General features: G+C 47.9%; 1 protein-coding gene across 1 annotated transcript in view; it reads right to left on the bottom strand.

Annotated features, from left to right (window-relative positions):
* The window catches only part of RREB1 (ras responsive element binding protein 1), a 176092-nt gene that overhangs the window by 36870 nt on the left and 118279 nt on the right, over window positions 1-20943 (bottom strand). Inside the window, 2 exon segments of the mRNA XM_049106052.1 lie at window positions 1041-1174; window positions 1695-1839. Coding sequence (XP_048962009.1) covers window positions 1041-1174; window positions 1695-1839 — 279 coding nt within the window.

The following is a 20943-nucleotide window of genomic DNA, read 5'->3' as shown; positions in this document are numbered from 1 at the left end:
TAAGTAGAATGATATCTGACATGGCTTTAAGTTACCATATGGTGAGGCTTTCCCTCAACACACAAGTCTTTTTAGCCTGCTCAGACCTCTTCACTCCCAAGTCACAACCAAACATGTGTCCCGAGGAAGGGAATCCGGTCCACAGGTGCCCAGCTCCGACACTCCCAAGCTGCCTTCCGAGACCCCGAGCTGTAGGCATGCATGCATTCGCTCCTGCTCGGGGCGAGCCTTCAGCGGCGCCTCACAGGGTACCACTTTCCAGTCTTGTGACTCCCCTGTGGCACCTGGTTCCTCCCAGGGCTTATAAGCTATGGCAGTAGCATTTTAAAAGTGGCAATTCTGTAGGAAAGCCTGCCGCGTCCAGGCCATCTGCAGCCCCGCCCCGAGTGCTGCTGGAAAGTCCTATCACCATCCACCTTCACTGCCGGGATAGGCGGAGGACCAGGGAACTCAGAGCCAGCAGAGACCTAAAATGCAACCTAGACCAGCAGAACAGTCACCTCTCACTGTCTTCCTGGGACAGGCTTCATGTCAGGTAGAGTGTCTGGCAAGAAGCAGAACTCTTCTGAACCTAAAACGCCTTTTCAGGTTTCTGCACTACCCGTCCAAAGCAACTGAAACAAAAAGTCCTTAGCCCGCTGCTGCTGCTGGGCAGCTGGTACGCCCTTCCGTCCTTACCACACACTCGTGCACAGCTAACGAGCATCTGGACTGCAACACCTCTTGTGTTACAGAAAATGTGCGTGCTGCTCAAAAGCCCCCCCTGTCACGGGGGAGTCACAGCAACTGCCCTGGAGGCCCTCACCAGCAGCGAAAAGGAAGCACAGCAAACCTCAGTGAACACATCCCGTGGCCACAGCCACTTTCTTCCTTCCCTCTGACACTTCTCGGCCTGGCTTCCTTGCACTGTCACCAAACCCAAGTCGAATCCCCTTAGCTCAGTTTGGAGGACTGGGGAGTGAGGACTGGTCCTAAGTCAGAGGAAACAGGAATGAGAAAGAACTTTGCAGAATACAGGTGTGTTCCACCCTTTCTCCTACCTTAGTGGGTTATCTGAGTGGGTCTCCATGTGGGTCTCCAGTCCATATTTGCAAACAAACTCCTTGAAACATATGGGGCAGTGAAACACTTCATCGACCTTCTCCAGCTCACCCGACTGCCCATCTTCCACCATCTTGGGGGAAAGGAAAAAAAATGAAGTCAGGAAGGAGTTCTCCCCCACGGGTCTGCTTCAGAAGAGAAGCTAATACTCAATCCACATCTACAAGGAGGCCTCTCTCCGAGGGATTAAGGAGGCTGCTTGACCAGTCCCTTCATCCCTGCAACAAATCCTCACTGGATGCTTCCATCCATCCTCCTTCAAACCACTCACCCATTCGATACACATTTATGGAGTACCCAGTATCTGACAGGGCCAGAGGACAAAAGCCTGGGGACAAGAGTTCCCTAACGTGTAGGAAGCTTCCACTCCAGCTGGAGAAACCAAGAAGCACAGAGCAATGAAACAAGCTCTTCATTCCATGGGGCTCAGCAAGGTGGTGGGGGGTGGGGGGCACCCAGAGGAAGTGCACACAGGTTACTCTTTCCTGCGGACACCTTGCAAAACAGTGTGGGGAAAGACAGGTTAAAAGCTTAGGATGGAAGTCTGCCAAGAGTCCCGTGGCTGGGCACATCGGCTCTGGGGCTGGCGAGACCTTTTTAGCAGGTGCTGGGTCTTCTTTCTCTGACTCGGCATCATGACTGAGTTTCCTCTTGGAGGACAGCCGCCTGCGCTTCAGCGGGGATGGGGGGGCCGTAGCTGTGGCACTGTTAGGGTCCTTCTCGTGAATCTTCATATGTCTGGAAAGAACACGCACACAGACACATAGTGTGATAAGTTTTTTTTTTTTAAAAAAAAGCAAAATTCGAGTTGGTTGATTTCTCTTAAATTTTCTGTATTATACGTTGAGGTATTGGTCTTTACATTTTCTTTAAGATAAATGGTACATTTTGTACAGCGGTCGCTCTCTTTTCAAAGCCTTATATGATCTCCCGGAGGCCCTCCTTAAAGCTTGAGCTTTAAGGAGTCGCCAAAGTCGCTCAATGCTCTGCTATCTGTTGGAAGACGCTCGCGAACTCCGCGGACGCTAGGAGATGAAGAAACCATCTGATTGCCTCTTCTACTTACTCAGATAAAAGGTGCTATTTCAGGGCACACAATTCTACAGAATAAAGAATTCCCGGACAGGACCGGTTCATACATCAAGTTCTCGCTCTGCATCTGCCCCCAGAACCCACCTCACAAATGCCAGGACTTTGTGTTCTCTCTCCCTCTGCTTTCAGAGGCACGTGGGGGCTCAAATTTGAGAAGCGCTAACACAGCAAACGTCTGCAGTGAACCTGAAAGGCTTTCCACGTCGTTCACGGCGTTACACGGATTTGCAGATGGTGAGAGTAGCTGGGGCAATGGCATGGGTATGGTGCATGTGGCGACCCTGACGTCTGCAGGACCAGGAACATGCATGCAAGAAAGCATCACATAGTCTGTCTGTCGGCTCTGAAGAGAGAGCTTGATGGGTGATCTGATTTAGGTGACCTCACTTCACCAGGTTCTAAAGCAAACACCCCCTAAGACACGGTCCTGAGACACATAAGGTCAGAGACATATTGTAAAGGGACAGTGTCCCTTTCCTTACTTGGTGACATAGAGGGTTTGGGCTTCCCAATGACAACTGTCACCACCATCATCCACTTTGACTGTGCCGGACGCAGGAACGGAGTCCCCGCTTTTTAGAAAGAGCGCTTTCATAGGATTATATTACTGGGGAAGCACTTAGGAATGGGAAAAGACGGGGAGGCTTTCAGAAACGGTCCGGCCACACTTCCAGAAAGCAGCGCAGGTCAGCTCCTCCGGTAGAGGGGACAAGCGGCGGATGACAGGCCTAAGCAGCCTGCCAACCAAAAGCAGGGGTACCAATTCTGGCGCTTGGGCCAAGGGTGCATGCAACGAGGTGACTGAGAAAAGGCCTTCCCTGCCCCCCCCACAACTCTGCCCTGAGCTACCCACAGTGTGTGGGGGTGAGGCCCCGGGTGTCTCCGGTTCTGTTCCACAGACATGTTCTAGGAGGTAGAGGGCCTCCCCACTAACCCCGACCGTCTATGCCCCGGCCCAGCACGATGGAGGTGGCCTCGCCTTGGAGAAGCACCTCAGGCCAAACCTCTGTTCTCTAGGTCAGTGTGGCGGAGCACGAAGGTCTAAAGGGAGAAAACGGCGGGCGCCTGGGTGGCTCAGTCGGTTAAGCATCTGCCTTTGGCTCAGGTCATGATCCCAGGGTCCTGGATGTGAGCAATGCATCGGGCTCCCTGCTTGTCGGGAGTCTACCTCACCCTCCTCCCTGCTTATGTTCTCAACCTCAAATAAGTAAATAAAATTTAAGAAAAAAATAAAGAGAGAAAATGGGAAAGAAACACAGACAACCACCATGGCCACGTCCACCTAATTCCTTGCTGAGATTACCAGGGCAAGATGCTTTATTACTAGTTCCTGGTCACCTAAAGCCCCAGGAAAGTTCTTGGGAACCACCAGCCTCGTTCTAAGTACCCTCCCTATTCCAGCCGATTGGGATTTAGAGACCATCACTTACTATCAGCGTTTAGAGGGGAAAGGGAAAAGGCTAGCATGTTTCTTTTGATATTTATTATATCGCCTATTCCAATTGTAGAAGTATTAAAGAAAAAAATGTTTTAAAGCAACCAGAGGACTGAGGAAGTATGAAAAGAAAGTGCTACAGAATGTAAATTAGCACCAAACACTCTCAGTAAATCACTCAAAAATTAAAGATGAATTCCTCCCCTACAGTCGGTAGGTTACTTGTGCCCACGCACACGAGGCCACAAAAAACCTCAGAGAATACTGGAAATCTGAGACTGATAACCATTAAGTGGCTCACTAGCTCACTTCAAGCCACACCTTTTCTTTCTTTTCTCTTTCTTTAGATTTTATTTATTCATGAGAGACACAGAGGGAGGCAGAGACACAGGCAGAGGGAGAAGCAGGCTCCATGCAGGGAGCCTGATGTGGGACTGGATCCCAGGACCCCGGGGTCACGACCTAAGCCGAAGGCAGATGCTCAACCGCTGAGCCTGCCAGGCGCCCCCAAGCCACACCTTTTCTACCATAGGATCCGCAGTTTTAGAAAGTGCTGCTTTATCATCTAGTTCTGGGCTGTGTGACAGGAGAGGTTTCACAGAGCAGAGGATGAGGGATGGCCGTGGGCACACAGTGAGGACCTGGTGGGACGTTCACAGATTCCCGTTTGCACTTTGCAGATGAGGCCGCCGCAGTGTGAAGAGGCTGCGGGGCCCTGGGCCCTCACGACCAGGACGGACCTGGGTGTGCCAACTGCGGAGTCTGGGCTCCCCTACTGCCCCCCAGACGGCCTCCGAAGGCTTTGATCTGCCTTCGTTACCCCGGGCCTCCAGTCTGACGCCCACTCCCTCCCTGAGCGTCTGTGGTCCCAGGCCCAGCACCAAGCTCCAGCCAGACGTCAACAGGGAACGAGGGGGCCTCTGGTCCTCTGGTCCTGCCTGTCTTGTTCTGAAGACCTGGGGCTGCCCCCAAGCCGGGTTGTTGCTGCGGGCGGGCGAAGGGAGCGGATCAAAGCAGCCCCAAGGGCCGGTGGCAGGCACGCTAACCCCCTCCGGGTTTCTGACCAAGGCCTCTTGAGCCCCGGGTTCGAAGCTCCAGCATGCTCCCTGCTGGGATTAAATCTCGGGCTGTCGGCCAAGACACGGGGAGCTTCCAATCTGTCCCTTCGGCAACACAGCGACCAACAGCTGCAGGCTCGTGAACGCCACGCCGTCAACAGTTCAGCCGCCAGGGCCTGGGAGCGCCGGCCCTCTCGCAGGTTGGACGTGTCCGCCGTTAAGGTCCTGCCTGACGTGACCCCTTCCCTTCGTCCCCAGCCTCCGGCAGGAGTGACAACACTAACTGTCCACTTCCTCCCGAACACTCGCAGGAAGTGGTGCGTGTCACCAGAACAAGCCAGTGATGCCTCCTCTTCCACCCATGGGGTGGTCGACACACACAGGAGGGCTGGCGGGAGGGCAGTCCTAGGTCCCCTCTTTACAAGGCCGGGTCTGTTCTCCTCTCAGGATGCATTTCAAGGACCGAATGCACCTGGTTCCCCGGGACCCTGAGACCCTCACATGGGCAGGGAGCCGAGAGCCGCCCTCCCAGCCCCCCGGAGAGATCAGCTTTTCATTCTGCTTGGATACTTTTCTCCATTTTCAACAATGATAATTATTAAAGCCATCTTTCCCCATGTTGAGTCAAAAAAATCCCATCCTTCCTTTAAATGTCTACCTGTCCTCAGAGGCAATGTCGAACCAGCCTACATTCTCTCCTAGATGGCAGCTCTTCAATTAATTTCCAGATGATTGTCAGGTTTCTCCCAAGTTTCTCTTCCCCGGCCTGGACAAGCCCCGGCTCCTCCGGCCGGGCCCCTCAGGCCCTGCTCTCAACTCTCCTGAATTCCTCCAGCCACTACCTCGGGATGCGCTCCGGTTTGCGGATATCCATGCCACGGCGGATCCGAAGGAGCGGAAATCTGGATGTGGTCTGAGGGCGCAGGGCAGGGGCGGCCACCTCTGCAGGTGGTGGAACCAGAGCTGGGGTGCCGCGTGCGCGCTCAGCAGTCCCACACCCTGGGGTCCAATTAAGATCCCCGTGACTTCTCCACTCCAGCTGCCATCGAGCCATGTCTCTTCTGCTCTATACTCGAGCGCTTTACGTCTTTTCATTTGCCGGATTGGCAAGGATGAGAACTAAGCGGGGGTGGTGTGGTTCAGAAAACTGCTTCTCTCATGCCTTGTCGACGGGAGTAAAAATGGTAATGACCTCTCCGCAACGCGGCAGAGCAACTGGGAGCTCGATTTTAAGTACGTATGCCCTTTATCCCCGCAATTCCACCTCCAGAAAGGGGTCTCGAAGGTTAAGGGTCGAACAAATGTGCAAGGGTTTATGCACAAGGACTGAGGTACATTATAACTCACGGATGGATATGCTGCAAAAACAACTACAGGATGTCAGTCGGCTGGTCTCTATTTTGGACTGACCTCACCGATTTCCCTCTTGCCCTCCTACCGTGCCTTCTCTACACCGCAGCCAGATGGAGCTTCTAGAATATGGATCACATCATACCACTCCCCTGCTTAAAGGCCTCTAATTCTGGCTCCCTCTCCTAGAATTAAATCTGGCCTCAGCCTATTTCTCAGGCCTCGTTGGTGGGTACCCTATCCTGATCCCAAGGCCCTCTCAGACACTCTAGTTCTCTCTGGGTTCCTCAAACTCATTCAACAAGTCTGGCCCTGGGGCCGGTACGCTTGCTGCTCCTTGCTGCCGGGGACCGCTCGGCCTCAGAACCCTAGGCCGGCACCTGCCATTCACGCTCCGTGGTAAGCATCCTACCCTGCTCACGCAGAGGCTCTCAAGCCCACAACCCTGTTTTACCTTCTTCACAGAACATACCAGAAACTGAAAATCCTATGTATGTCACCTGTCTGACCGTCTCCACGGCCTCAACCGAAAGTAAGTTTCATTATAGCCCCGTCTCTCCAGTTCTCTGCACCAGCACATAGCAGGTAGTCGATAAATCCCTGCCAAATGGCTGGATGGCTGGACAGATGGAGGCACGAAGTGCACGCACAAAACCTGTCCACCTGCAATATCCCTACAACTATGACGTCAGCCTCCAAGAAACCTCATAATTAACAATCTTACTAGGGTTTATAATGTGAGCAAACTCGGTACACATGCAAAATTCGCCCCTTTATTGGTAGGATTCTGTGTTCGCGCTTTCGAAACTCCACCTACATTCACAGTAAGCTGCTTTTGGCATAAAATTCTAGAATTCTCCTTCAGAGGCATGTCACTTCCATTGTAGAAATCTTGCCGCGCCACGGTCTAAGGAAGGAATGTTATCAGAACTCTTTGAGGATTCAAGTGAAGTTTTCTCCCATTTGTAACACCCGGGGGCTGGGGGCAGGGGGTTTCTATAGTAATGAACAGAAACAAATACTGCAGATTTTTTTTAAAGTGGAAAAAAAAAAAATCTAAATCTGAGTACGTTTTTGTACTCATAGGGCCCTACTTTGAATTTTGGCATGGATGCTGATTTTCAACTCAAATTTTCTTCTTGTAAATGTAATCCTTTATTTTCTAAAATGTAAAAAGATCCATTTTAGCTGGGGGTGGGCTGTAAGAATACCAAACACATCGCGGCTAAACAAATACATCTTGTAAAAGAGATGAGTGCCAATCTAGTAATTCAGAGGAGACAGACCAATTCCTAAAGCATATCCCTTTCTTCCTTCCTGAACGTCCTCACCTCCAGTTCTCCAAATACAGGAACTTTCTGCCTTTTTTTAAAAATAATTTTATTTATTTATTCATTCATGATAGACGCACACACAGAGAGAGAGGCAGAGACACAGGCAGAGGGAGAAACAGGCTCCATGCAGGAAGCCCGATGTGGGACTTGATCCCAGGACTCCAGGATCGCGCCCTGGGCCAAAGGCAGGCACTAAACCGCTGAGCCACCCGGCTGTCCCTCTGCTAACCTTTCTGAGGTATTTAAGTCTGTAGATTTGGAAATGAAGGTAAGCTCTTACCACTCAAGCACGGGCTTGCTCGGATAGCAAGTGGGAATTTGGGTAGATGACAAAGCAAATTTGGGTGGGACGACGGCATAGTGGAGAGGCCATGTGATGACAGTGAGGTCTTGGGGGTGTTCTTGAGCACTGAGACAGTTTAGATAAATCCTAGTTCTACCAATCAGTACCCAGGGAGATGCCACGAGCTACCCAGACTACCTCACCCTCGGTTCCCACATCTTTATAAAATCATAACACAATTAATTGCCGGTCTCAAGCTGCGGTCCTTGAGCCAGCAGCGATGGTACCAGCCAGGAGCCTGCCACAAATGCAGATTCTCAGGCCTGCAGACTCAAGAGACTCTGGGCCAGGGCCCAGCACCCTGGGTTTGGTTTCCACAGCCCACCAGGTGATACTCATGCCTGCTCACGTGGGAGAACCACTGGGTCACAGTTAAGTTCTTCAACTCTTTCTCCTGGTCACAGGCCCGGATGCCCACGTGACTGCAAGACTGCCATTTTGGGCGGACGAGCATTCCAGTCCTCCCAGGCTCACACTGCCATTGTATCAGTGGACCCTGCACGTTTATTGGGTGCAAATCCATAACCAAAGTAGTGACAAAATTTGACTTTCTTAAAATTATATTGGGGGTCAAGTCCTTGGGATAACTCAACAAGTTTAAAGGATCACCCCGTGGAAGGTGTCCTCGTGGACGGTCTCAAACACTTCACGCTCTTCGACAGCTAATTTACTTCATTTACGTGAGAAGGTCAAAGTTCAGGCAAGATCTAGACCCTTCTGGTATTTGCTAACTCCTCCTGCTTAATTTCTTCATAGGTTTTGTTAACTCAGGAGCTGAATTATCTGATCCTGAGGGAATGGCATTATAAGGAAGGTCACTTTTTCAGTACACGGGACAGAAACTATACACAAACAGCACTCAGCCCTGCTTGGTGTGTGTGTGTGTGTGTGTGTGTGTGTGCGCGTGTGTGTGTGTGCCAAACTTAAGTCAACAGGCTCAAACAGGTTTCTGCAGCCTGATTATAGATCTATCCCCATTCCTACCGGTGCTCACTTTGCTCTTCCAACAGTGCCTTGTGATAGCCAAAGGAGCGAACGAATCAGATTAACAAGCTTCCCAACTCCGCAACCTACATTCTGGGCCAAAGAAAAGGTAGCTTCCAGAAAGATTCATACTGTATGTCTCTGTAACAGATGTACAGGGTGGGAGTTTAAGGGTGGAGAGCCGTGAGTGACGCCTGCAGGTCCGTCCAGTCATGTGCCAGCACCCGAGGGGCAGGGAGTGAAGACAGAGGTGGGCAAGGGGCTGGGGAGAGGCTGGCGAGGCATCAATCATGAGACTCCCGGTGTGGTTCCACCTCTGAGCTCAGAGCCACCTTCTAGTAATTCGGGTGTTGTTCAGATTCAGTCATGCTGATCCAGAAGGCAGGTCACGCCAGCTGTGCCTGGGTGTGGAGGAAGGTCTGACGATGCTGGAGGTGAGCAGCCTTAAGCACTCTCAGAAAACTCTAGAAGGCAGCCTACTATGAGGTGTGTGCCTCAGAAAGGCGTTTCCCCCGCTGTCCTCAGGCTGGCTGTGGGAACCCCTACTGCAGGCTGCTCCCAGCGCTCCTGGGATGCTCTTGCTGAAGGGCCTGGATGCTGCACCCCCACCCCCCACCCGACACCCCCACGGAGGCTACAACAGAGGGAGGTTTGTCCCTGAGTCCTTACAGGAAGCTCACTCCAACCGCGTCCGCCTCCCCTCAGGCAAAAAGATGAGCGTGGTGCCCTTAAAGACCACATCCCACTGGCAGCTTTTCTCTTCCCCTGCAGCAGGGGAGAGTACATCCCAAGGGTGCAGAACCCCTCTCCCCCCGTGGACCGCAGCCTGGCACGTTGCTGGTGCCCGTACTGGCATAAATCAGAACAGTATGCAAAGTTAAGGAATCGTAACTGAAAGTAAGGTGAACTAGGGGTTCAGGTTCACACTGCTCATGGCCACTGCCTTTGAACTTTCCACCTCCCCTGCTCTTCTGCCCAGAGCTGCTCCCCAGCTCTGACTCAGGGGCAGAGCTCTGGTTGACCCCTGATTTCTGCTCTGCTGTCTCTGGTTCCCCTGAAGTGGTAGAGGACGCACTTCTTTCTCCATCCTGCTCTCAAAAACCCTCATACGAACAGAGCTGGGGAGCTGGGTTCTGGTGCCTGAGGGATGTTTCTTCAATGTCCCCCACCTCCCAGCCATCCTTCAGAAAGGAGCCTTCTGGCCACTACATTCCTTTTCCCCACCTTCCATACTGACACTGGAAGCTGCAGACTTCACAACAGAATCAAGGTACATTCTCCAGTTATTGATGGTTTACTTAGAAAAAGAGGGCCCTTCACTGCTCATTCTAAAGCTCCTTCCTCCTCTCCTGACGTTCAAATACAGTGTAGGGGAGCTTGGCAGTTGGCCCATGTCAATAAATATCAACCTTTGCAAGATCTTTATTCTGGACCCTGTTTCTAAACAGGTCCTTTGAATCCAGACACCTTAAACCCTCTTGTATTTTTTTCTTTCCTTTGCCTGTCCTTGTTTTGCTAAAATAATTTGTTATATAACACTCTCCTTAAATTATTTGGCTCCCCAATCCCTGTGTATAATACCCACAGAGACACACCGTACATATTGCCATACAAAATCACTGATTCCTAAAAAACAAACAAAGGGCCTCAGAGGTTGAATGTGTTGACCTCTCTCACCCAGAGAGAGCCCTCATTCACGCAGAGCTAAAACTGGCCTGCCTGGGCCGTGCCTGTGTGAATCCGGGAAATGTAGGTAGACCTGGGAGTCGCTTAGATCTTTCAGGCCAGCCACCATGTTGTCATGGATTCTTCTCCTTCTCTGGGCTAACCACTCCTCCATGTCTTCAACCCTTCCAGACAGCCCAAGGTCTCAATCTCAGGAGAGACTCCCGTATCTACAGCAATAGGTGAAGCTGACATTCCAGAAGTGCAGAGCCATTACCTCTGAGAGAAGCAATCACCACCACCTCCACCGCCCCCTGCAGAGAATGCATTTCTGCAGCAAAAGGCTACAAATCTACGTCTAGCCAATGCTCAGTCAATGCTCAGTCCGACCTGTCATGGTAGACTTGAAACGTGGTCACTCAGACCCGTTTTTCATTTCGTCCTCGAAGGGAGTTAGAGCTTTAGTTTTCTTTCTTCAAGACCCAGCACCTCGCTACTGAATCCTTTTTTTCTTTTTGCAGAGGAGGAAGAGATGCCTATCTCCACAAGAAGGTAGTGCCAACTCACTGCTGGCTACTCCTCAGCCTCTTCCAAAAGAGGAACAGGAAATGCTTAGGCTGGGCTGTTGGTGATGGCCCACCACATGCCACAGCGGGAAATGGAAGGTGTGGGCCGTGGGTGCAGAGACGGGGCATGGCGCAGAGGAGTCACCACCACTTTGGGACACCAGACTGTATTCTTCAGGGAGAAACAGCTGAGGAGGCAAGGGCTACCGAGATCATGTCGTGAGGGGAAAAAGAAATGAACATAAATGAATCCAAAGAGAACGATCACTTGCTAATAAACACAGGTAGGCAAGAGAGCCCCTTCTCTGTGACAGCAGCCATCCACAATCACCTGCACCTCAAATGGGATGAACATGGTACACACGGGCCTCTGCCTGTCAGACGTAACCCAAATAACTGAACCATGTGCTGCAAGGGACAGTGGCATGCTGCTCTCTGAGCAGGAACCGAGGGAAGAAAGGTCCAAGATTTGCTTCCAATCTTAGCTGAACCCGTAACATCATAGACCTGTGTTTCCTGACCTGTAAAACCGTGACAGTCCTCCTGAGTGAGCTGGGTTATATAAGCACGATGAATAAGACTTCAGTGCTGACACTACACACCAATACCTATTATGCAACTGAATCTCTGGTGTAAGGAAATACAGAATCGCTCCCCACTGAAGACCAACGAGCTCTCCATCAACCCCAAGCCCTGAACGCAGCAGAGGAGAAAGGCCCTTGGGCACACGTGCGTGCGTGCACACACACACACACACACACACACACGCCCAAGGGCAGGTGAGTGGGGATTCAGTGTGATAAATACCTATGCTGAGATTTCTGTGCTTCTTGTTCACTTTTTAGTTGGAGGGGCGGTAGGTGCAGAATTTGCTGCTAATCACCTTCCTTAACAAATCAGAAAAACGTTGACAGTGAGTGGGCACGTTTCGATGTTTGCTAGCACCGGCTTGTTCAGCCCAAACAGGTTGGACAGGTTGAATATTTAAACAAAGGCAGAAAAATGCAAGGTATAAAGCACGAGGTGTGCAGACCTGCGGGTTTAAGTTTGTGATCTAAAGCTGGCAGTCAGGCTCGCTCTGCTCCTGCCTCCTCACTCTGCTACTCTGACATCGTAACTAGGTGGGACACACTCAGGATCTGTTCGTAGTCATCAGGACAGCAGCAGAGGGCAGGGTGGGAGAGAAGGGTACGTGTGGAGGTCTGTGGCAGAGGTGGGCCCTCCACTCCTCATCCTACCCCCAGCAAACACATACCTTACCTTCTGTGACCTAATTTCTAGCTCTCACAATTGCCAGGCCGTTCAAGTGTGGGCAAGCATGGATACTCCAGAATTTGATGCCATTCACCAGTTTTACCTGGTGCAACCGAGCTTTCAAAATATTTCAACGAGATATGTCAAAAAGACCGCAGTGCCTTCATCCAAAGAACCATCTTTTGCATCTGCTCAAATCTCCAAAAACAAATACCACCTCTGCCAAAATAGAAGAAAGCCTAAATTATGAACATGAGCATCCAGCTGGCTGAATGATACTAAACTACTCAATTACGAAACAGATCATAAATTTGAGAAACAGTGACAGGATGAAGGAGGCTTTTGCATCCCCATACTCGAGAGACTTATGAGCAAGCTCTCTCTGGCATAACCAAACCTGACCTGGTCCTCAGGAAATAAATGCTGAATAAAAAGTGAGCACCAGCCGCGAGTACATTTTTCAAATATCCTTTCAAAAAAATAAGCTATGCTCATTGTTAAGGGGTATTAGAAAAGAAAAAACAAACACAAAGTAGAAGGGAGAACGTTTCAAAGAATGTCAGTCAAACGTAAAACAGGCTTCACGAGAGACTGTCAATTGAAATGGACCGACTTTCAGCTTTATCATTTCCTTACCTTTATCTGAAAAATAAAATTCTGTGACAAATCACTCTGACCTGTTCTTTTTCTCGTAGTGGTAGCTTTCTGCTATTTGCAGATTTCTAAAATGTAAAAGTAAGAATTCTGAAAAGAACCACAGACTCTCATCAAATAGTATAAATGCAAATCCACATGAAAAACAGAAAACCTGCTCAAAACAAGCAACCCCCTCAAAAGAAGTGTTCAAATAATAATGAGGATCTGCACAATTCAGAAAAGAAAATTCAGGCGTTTGGCACACAGCTGCTCCACAAAATAGCCCTCTCAGGCTGTCAGGTTCTTAGATGGTGGCTTTACAGTACCCTCCTGGCTCAAGGTCACGGCCTCTTTTCTTGGTTTTGTAAACACGCATGCTTATGAACACACAGAAGGAATTGGGGGTTTAAGTTTCCTAAGGGAGAAGAGAAAGGAAGGGAACCACAATTTGTCCAACACTTATGTGAGCCAAGGGCTTGGGTATATATTACAGCATTTACTACTCATGATAACAAACTCTTGAGAGAGGAACGTTGCCCATTAAAGATGAAGAAACGGAGGCTCTCTCTCCCATTCTGCGGAGCATCCTTTATCGGCATCAGCCAGAGAGGAAGGAAGAGCTCTCAGAGGACACACAGAGAGGCCACTTTTGTACAAACCACTACGGTATTTAAAGTAAAGGCATACAGTTTTCACTTTCAGCCAATGAGATGTAAAGAGAGGGCTAAAAGCATTTAAATATAATCAAACAATAAACTCAGTTGGTGAAAGCTTAATAATGCTACGGGGAGACACAGGGAAGTCAGACAATTTGCTGTGATACATAGATTTGTGAATGTTGACTCTCGAGGGGAAAATTCTGAGCTTCTTAATGATGTGGACTCTCAAGGAGAAGGCAAAGTACGTTAAGACGCATGATCAGGGAATGAAGTATTGTTACATGATGGTTTTTTTCTAGTTGAAAAGAAAAAAGTTGCAGCCGGGGTAAAGAAAAGCTTTCTAGATGATAGTCGAAGTATGTCTATTTCAGTACAGACAGCACGAAGACAGATGAAAACTGCCTCAATACCCCAGTCCCAGCATCATGAAACCGCCAGGTATTCACCGAACACCACCAAACATGAGGTTCCTCTGTCCAGCATGCTTCGTACATTCCCTTACACTGACTGCGTACATATCATTAAAATCTCCACAAACCCCTCGACTATCCGTGTAGACAGCTGCACATGTGGTCACAGAACATCTGTCATCTTCTAAGTGGAACTGAATGTGTTAAGATTTCTGAGCATCCCCGAAAGAGATCTTCTTCTGATTTGTCTTCCTCTCAAGGGAAAAATAGTTTTAGAGAACTGAAATGTCATTATATAATCACTTTTTCCTTCTGTCTATCAATTTATTTTAGAGAAGGGGGAGAGGCAGAGAGAGAATCTTAAGCAGGCCCCACCCCCAGTGTGGAGCTCAACTCCGGGCTCTATCCCACAATCCCAGGATCACAACTCGAGCTGAAATCAAGAGTTGGATGCTCAACTGACTGAGCCACCCAGCTGCCCCATTTCCTTCTTTTAAATAGAAAAAAATTTACAGAGTCCTGAGTGGGGTGACCCATGGATTTTTATCCTAGAAATTCTTTCTTCCCGCGTCACCTGACATCTTCCTTCCTTCGTAGGAATGTCAGGGAAGCGCGTACCTGGTGGTTAAGAATTGTTGCAGGTGTGACTAACTGATGAGCCTCTGAGCGTCCACCTCCACTCTAGAGAAATAGCTAGAAACTCATTATCACTGTGAGAGAGGTTCACAGGGCCCTTCCCCTGCTGGGCTCTGAGGGTAAAGAAGTGACTGTCCCCTTCCAAGACACTGTCCTACCTCTGCTCCTTCTGTCCTCAAATGCTGGCCACCTGTTCAGATACCCAAGTTCACTTGTGCATGCCAAGGGCTGGCCCCGCCTAAGCATCTGAGAGTAGTGTGCTAAATTCAGAGCCTCCACGGGCTCATTTGTCATGGAGCAGGTCACATTTCTGTGCAGTGAACGTTTTCTTCCAGCATAATAGGAACACATAAGCCTCTGTTCCTGAAGACTGTCCATTATCCAGCGGCATCCTCACAGTCTATGTCTCCTGTTCTTAGCAACAGAAAAAGTCATGCCTGTTGCAGCAGGAAAGAAAGCCTGTGCCAAAACAACTAGATGATGTTCCAGGGATTTCCCTGCCTCCTGTTCGCCCTTCCACGACACGGCGAAAGGAGAACACAGCCCTGCTCTTTGGAGAAGCCAGTTAGGAAAGCCTGCTCCTGCCGGGGTCTTCAGCGTGTCTGTAACGTAACACATACTCCACGAGCTCTCTTTGTAGCTTAAAGGTCTATAGTTTGTAAAATGAGGAGCAAAGTGGAAATTAATTTCCTATTTTCCCAAGGCAATTATGGTCTGGCAAATGAGAAACACCCATTTCAGAGGTAGGATTTCTTCCAAAGGAGATCCATTTCACTCTTCTCTTTCAAATATCATCACTTCTTCACAGCTATGAAGTTTGGCGCTTTCTGGAAAGTTTTGCAAATTGCGAAGCTCAGTGCCCTTTTTCCTACATTGAGCTCTCCCAACAGGCGTGCTTCTGGCTCAGTTTCCCAAGTTTGTTTTGGAAGACAAGCACCGCTCAATCCAAATTTTCAACATGGGAGCAACTGATAAAAGAGTTCTGGGAAGTTAAAAGCTGGAGCCACGGTGATGTTTCCGTGATACATGTTTTGCACTCGATACAGCCTATTATTCTGCCCGGGAACTCGGCTGTGGTTAGAATGGTTTGGGATGAAGGATTTCCAAACCTCAAAAACACGAGAGTCCGCAAACAGGGAAGTGGCAGCTCGAACAACTCCACGAGATCTGATAATAGATCGAGAAAGCCTTTTTGCTTGGGGGTGTTAAGGGTCTTCTCCCTAAAACTAAGATAAAAGAAACTCTACAGAAAGACTGGCTAGCCTCATAAACAGAGATAACTGGTGCATCCTCATGAAATGACTAGTGTAGCCAAAGGAAAGGGAGAGGGTTGCTTCACGAAGTGGGTGACGACAGAGTGCCTGGATGGCAGTTAAGAACCACCTGAAACTGAAAAAGATCTAGTTCCTGGGGTCTGGGTTGCAAGATGTACACTGAGGACTTCTGAGTGTTGCAGCAAGAGTCTGGGGGGGAGCCCACATGGGCTCCCTGCAGCACGCTGCTCAACAGTAAATACCAGGAAGGCAGGGCTTATCTGGAAGACTGTGCACACTGGAGATCCACATCACCTCTGCACATGCAGATGCCCTTCAGAGCAGCAGGGGAGGTGGGGGGAGCAGGAGGCCCAGGAAAGGTGACCCGTGTGTCCTAACTGACATTGTGCATCAGACTGGCCTTGTAGGATCAAGCCTTGGCAAAATGGCTCTAGAAAGCCCTAGCACAGGGAATCACGTCCTAGCAGGGTCCTACTGAATCTGCACACCTCGGGGGAGAGAAGGGAGGCCTGGAACAGATTGTCAACAAGACAGAACAGGGCATGTGGGGGTGGCGTGTGTGCCCAGAGCGCATGGGGAAATGCAGGCCAGAGGGTCTCTGATCACCCCACTGGTGAGCTCCTGGCCCCTCCTTGATCCTTGGGAAGCAAGAGAAGCTGAAGGAAAACGAGAAAGGAAGAAGAAGAGAACTTCGGTTCTGGATAACAAACTCACAGTCGATGGACTTCCTTCCATGCTCTGAAAACCGAGTGAGGATGCAGCTCACCAGAACTTGGATTTTCACTGTTCTTTTTAGTTCCTGCACACACATGTCCCAGGGCCCCATTGGCCCCTGATTAATGAAACACAGGTATGTGCTTAGGAGAGATCACAGCTCACCGTTTGAGTCTCAGGTTCTGGAACAGATCCGCTGGGACAAATAAATCTAACTCCATTCTCCCTAGCACATTTTTGTAAGTGTGTTCACATTTTTATAATTTTTTTTTTATTTATTTATGATAGTCACAGAGAGAGAGAGAGGCAGAGACACAGGCAGAGGGAGAAGCAGGCTCCATGCACCGGGAGCCCGATGTGGGATTCGATCCCGGGTCTCCAGGATCGCGCCCTGGGCCAAAGGCAGGCGCCAAACCGCTGCGCCACCCAGGGATCCCTTATTTTTTTTTTAAAGTACAGTTTCACCAACAAATGAAGGTGGAAATGATCATGAATGATTACCAAAAACTAAATGCTCTTTTTAACTCATTATTTACGATTTTCTACAGAAAAGGCCAAGGAAATGTACTGTAATAAGCTCAAATAATCAAATTGTTATTTATTTTTTTTTAATTTTTTATTTATTTATTTATTTTTATTTATGGTAGTCACAGAGAGAGAGAGAGAGGCAGAGACACAGGCAGAGGGAGAAGCAGGCTCCATGCACCGGGAGCCCAACGTGGGATTCGATCCCGGGTCTCCAGGATCATGCCCTGGGCCAAAGGCAGGCGCCAAACCGCTGCGCCACCCAGGGATCCCTCAAATTGTTATTTAAATCACTAGATTTAGAGATGTCTGGGTGGCTCAGTGGTTGGACGTCTGCCTTTGGCTCAGGTTGTGATTCTGTGGTCCTGGGATTGAGTCCTGCATCCAGCTCCCTGCGTGGAGCCTGCTTCTCCCTCTCTCTCTCTCTGTGTCTCCCATGAATAAATAAATAAATGGAATCGGAAGGAAGGAAGGAAGGAAGGATAAGAAAGAATGAACAAACTAGATTAAGTACAGCAAAAAAGAAAACAAAAATCAAAGCAAGTTCTTGATTTGTTTTCTGGTATTACAGGAATGTTTACTTGGTATACGGTCCCTCCGTGGCACATGCAACAGCAATACTGGTGACCACTGATTTCACAAACATTCTCCTAAGTGTTTCATTCATGTACTCGTTCATGAATCCCCACAATGCTGCCCTAACACTGGTCAGGTATCACTTCTTTCTATAGATGAACAGAGACACAAGGGGTCAAACAACTTCTCTAGGGGCGCCTGGGTGGCTCAGTCAGTTAAGCATCTGCCTTCAGCTCAGGTCATGATCCTGGAGTCCTGGGATCCAGCCCAGCAGCAGGCTCCCTGGTTAGTGGGGAGTCTGCGTCTCCTCTCCACCTGGCTCCTCCCCCTCCACTCATGCTCTCTCTCTCTCATATAAATAAATAAAATCTTTAAAAAATAATAACTAGTTTTTAAAAAACCCCAACTTCTCCAGGGTCACACAGCTAGGAGTGGCACACAGCTCACTGATGATCGTAAGGGTGCTTTTGGCTCTAACAATACAAACTTAGAAATACCTCCACCTGAGACATTTTCATGGTACACTGTTATCCTCTGGAATGCTTCCACAAACATTACTGCATTTCAGCATAAATCCTCAGGGAGGTTTTACTATGCCATTTTGTTATACTATAGACAAATTAAGAGATTCCTGCAAAGTTCTGCAGAATTCAGACTAGAACTGGGCCTGAAACAATTAGTTGTCTTCTCCAAATCAAGAGGGACTCACAACATGTAAAATCAGTTTCAGTTGGTGCTAAAATCCCAAAATTAGCACAAACATCCCTAAGGCCTGCTTATAAAAAAAAAAAAAATTGTAAATAAGAATTTATAAACAACTCCAATATCCACTGTTCACAAATAAGAAATGTACCTTAGGAAGGTATCAAGGGGCTGTGCTATAAAAAGCTAAAGATCTTTTCTAAATCTATCCACGTATACCTAAACAACACCATCGCAAATCTAATAAAAAGCTATTCCATGCTCACCAAATAGAGTGTACCGTGCTAGTAAGCTGGCGGTAATACTTTTAACGTTGAAAATATAGCTGACCTTTGAACAACATGGGTGTGAACTACACAGGTCCACTTGTACATAGATTTTTTTTTTTTGATACAGTAAAGTATTGTAAATGTATTTTCCTTATGATTTTCTTAACAACATCTTTTCCTATAGCTTACTTTATTTTAAAAACACAGTATATAACACAACATACAAAATATATGTTAATCAACATATGTTTATGTGTTGGTAAGGCTTCCAGTCAACAGTAGGCAGTTAAATTTTAGGGGAGCCAAAAGCTTTATGTGATTTTAGGGCAGTAGGTGCCCCAACCCCTGGCATTGTTCAAGGGTCAACTGCAATGCTCTACAACAACATGGAATTGTTTCGGGGGTGGTGGGTGGGGGAGGTGTGAAAGGACGCTTTTTCTAACATACAAAATGACATGAGCATTTTACCAATTTTATTTCTCAGACAGTAGTTAAAGGCATGGTCTCTAAGCCCAACAACTGACATTCAAATCTTGGCCTTATCTGTTACTTTGATCCTAAGCAAGTTTCCTCATCTGCAAAATGGGATAATAATCCCACAAACCTTACAGGTAGAGCACCTAAAAGTAAGTGGAGATCAATAAGGAAGTAGGAAATGTGAACAATGTATAAACCAGCTCAACCTAAGAGCACCTCTATACAACATGCCAACCAACAGCAGCAGAACACACGTTCTTCTCAAACAGACGTGGGACGTCCTCCAGGATGGACCATATGCTAGGCCATAAAACAAGCCTCCATAAATTTCAAAGGATTGAAACCATACAAAGTATGTTCTCCAACTACAATGGAATGATATTGAAAATCAACAGCAGCAAGAAATTTGGGAATTCACAAATACACAGAAACTGAACAATACAGTCCAAAATAACCAATGGGCAAAGAAATCACACTGGAGACTAGAAAATACTTTGAGGTGAATGAATGAGAACATTTAACATACAAAAATTTATAGGATACAACTAAAGCAAATGCCTAAGGAGAGACTTGTAGCTGTAAACACCTACAAAAGAAGTTCTCAATCCAATATCCTCACTTTCTGTCTTAAAACACTGGAGAAAGAGCAGCAAGCTAATCCTAAAGCAAGTAGAAGGAGGGAAATAATAATGTGCGGAGTGGGAAATTAATGAAATAGCAGAAAAGCCAACAGGGGAAAACCTACAAAACGAAAAACTGTTTCTCTGGAAATACCAATAAAATTGACAAATCAAGTCTAGCTAGACCGCCTAAGGAAAAAAATAAAGAAGACTCAAATTATTAATATCAGGAATGAAAGAGAGTACATCGCTACTCCCCGTGCAGACAGAAAAGACAAGAAGGGGAAACTATGAATAACCTGGAAGCCAACCAATTAGATAATTTGCATAAAATGGCCAAATTCCTAGAACAGACACAAATGACTGAAAGGAACTCAGGAAGAAACAGAAATGTGAACAGACTTATCACAAGAGGTTGATTTAGTGATCTGAAAACTTCTCAGAAAAAGAAGCCAAGGTGGTTTTGTTGGTGAATTCTACTAGATACATAAAGAAGAATCAGCACCAACAAACTCTTCTAAAAAAAATACAGAGGTGGATGGAATACCTCCCGACTCACTCTGCGAGGCTGGCATGAAAACCAGGCGAGGACTCAACAAGAAAATGGCAGACCAGTAACTCTTCTGAATGTAGACAAATTCTTTAATGAAATACTAGCTAACCACGCCCATCAACATCTGAAGATGACTGTATAATGTGACCAAACGGGATCCATCCCAGGAATGAGGTTCGTTTAAGGTCCAAAACAGAATGGAAGACAGGACAAAACCAACCGGACCATCTCGATAAATGCCCAAAAAGTGTTTGACGCAAGCTGACCCCCTTTCTTGATGAAAATGAACAGTAGACTGGGATTAAAAAGAACTTCCTCAAACTGATAAAGGGCATTTATGAAAAACCCATAACTAGCATCATACTTAATGGGGAAAGACTGAATGCTTTCTCCCTAACATCAAAAATAAGACCAGGGTGTCTGTTTTCTTCACTTCCACTTAACACTGTGCTGGAGGGGGCTGGCCAGGGCTCACAGGCAGGAAAAATAAATAAAAGGCAGCCAGATTAGTTTCAAAGGAAGAAGCACAACTGTCTGTTTGCAGATGGCATGATCATGTATACAGAAAACTCCTAAGGAATCCACAAAATAACTGCTAGAATGAATAAACAGGTCTGCAAGGCTGCAGGAAACAAGGTTGGTTCACAATGCGAATTGTATTTCTATACACCAGCAATGAACAGTCCAAAAACACCTCTGCTTCCAATACC

Source organism: Canis lupus, chromosome 35 (genome assembly GCF_003254725.2).
Source record: "Canis lupus dingo isolate Sandy chromosome 35, ASM325472v2, whole genome shotgun sequence".
Taxonomy (NCBI): domain Eukaryota; kingdom Metazoa; phylum Chordata; class Mammalia; order Carnivora; family Canidae; genus Canis; species Canis lupus.
The sequence above is the reverse complement of the archived record's forward strand: the minus strand, read 5'-3'. Positions and strand labels throughout refer to the sequence as shown.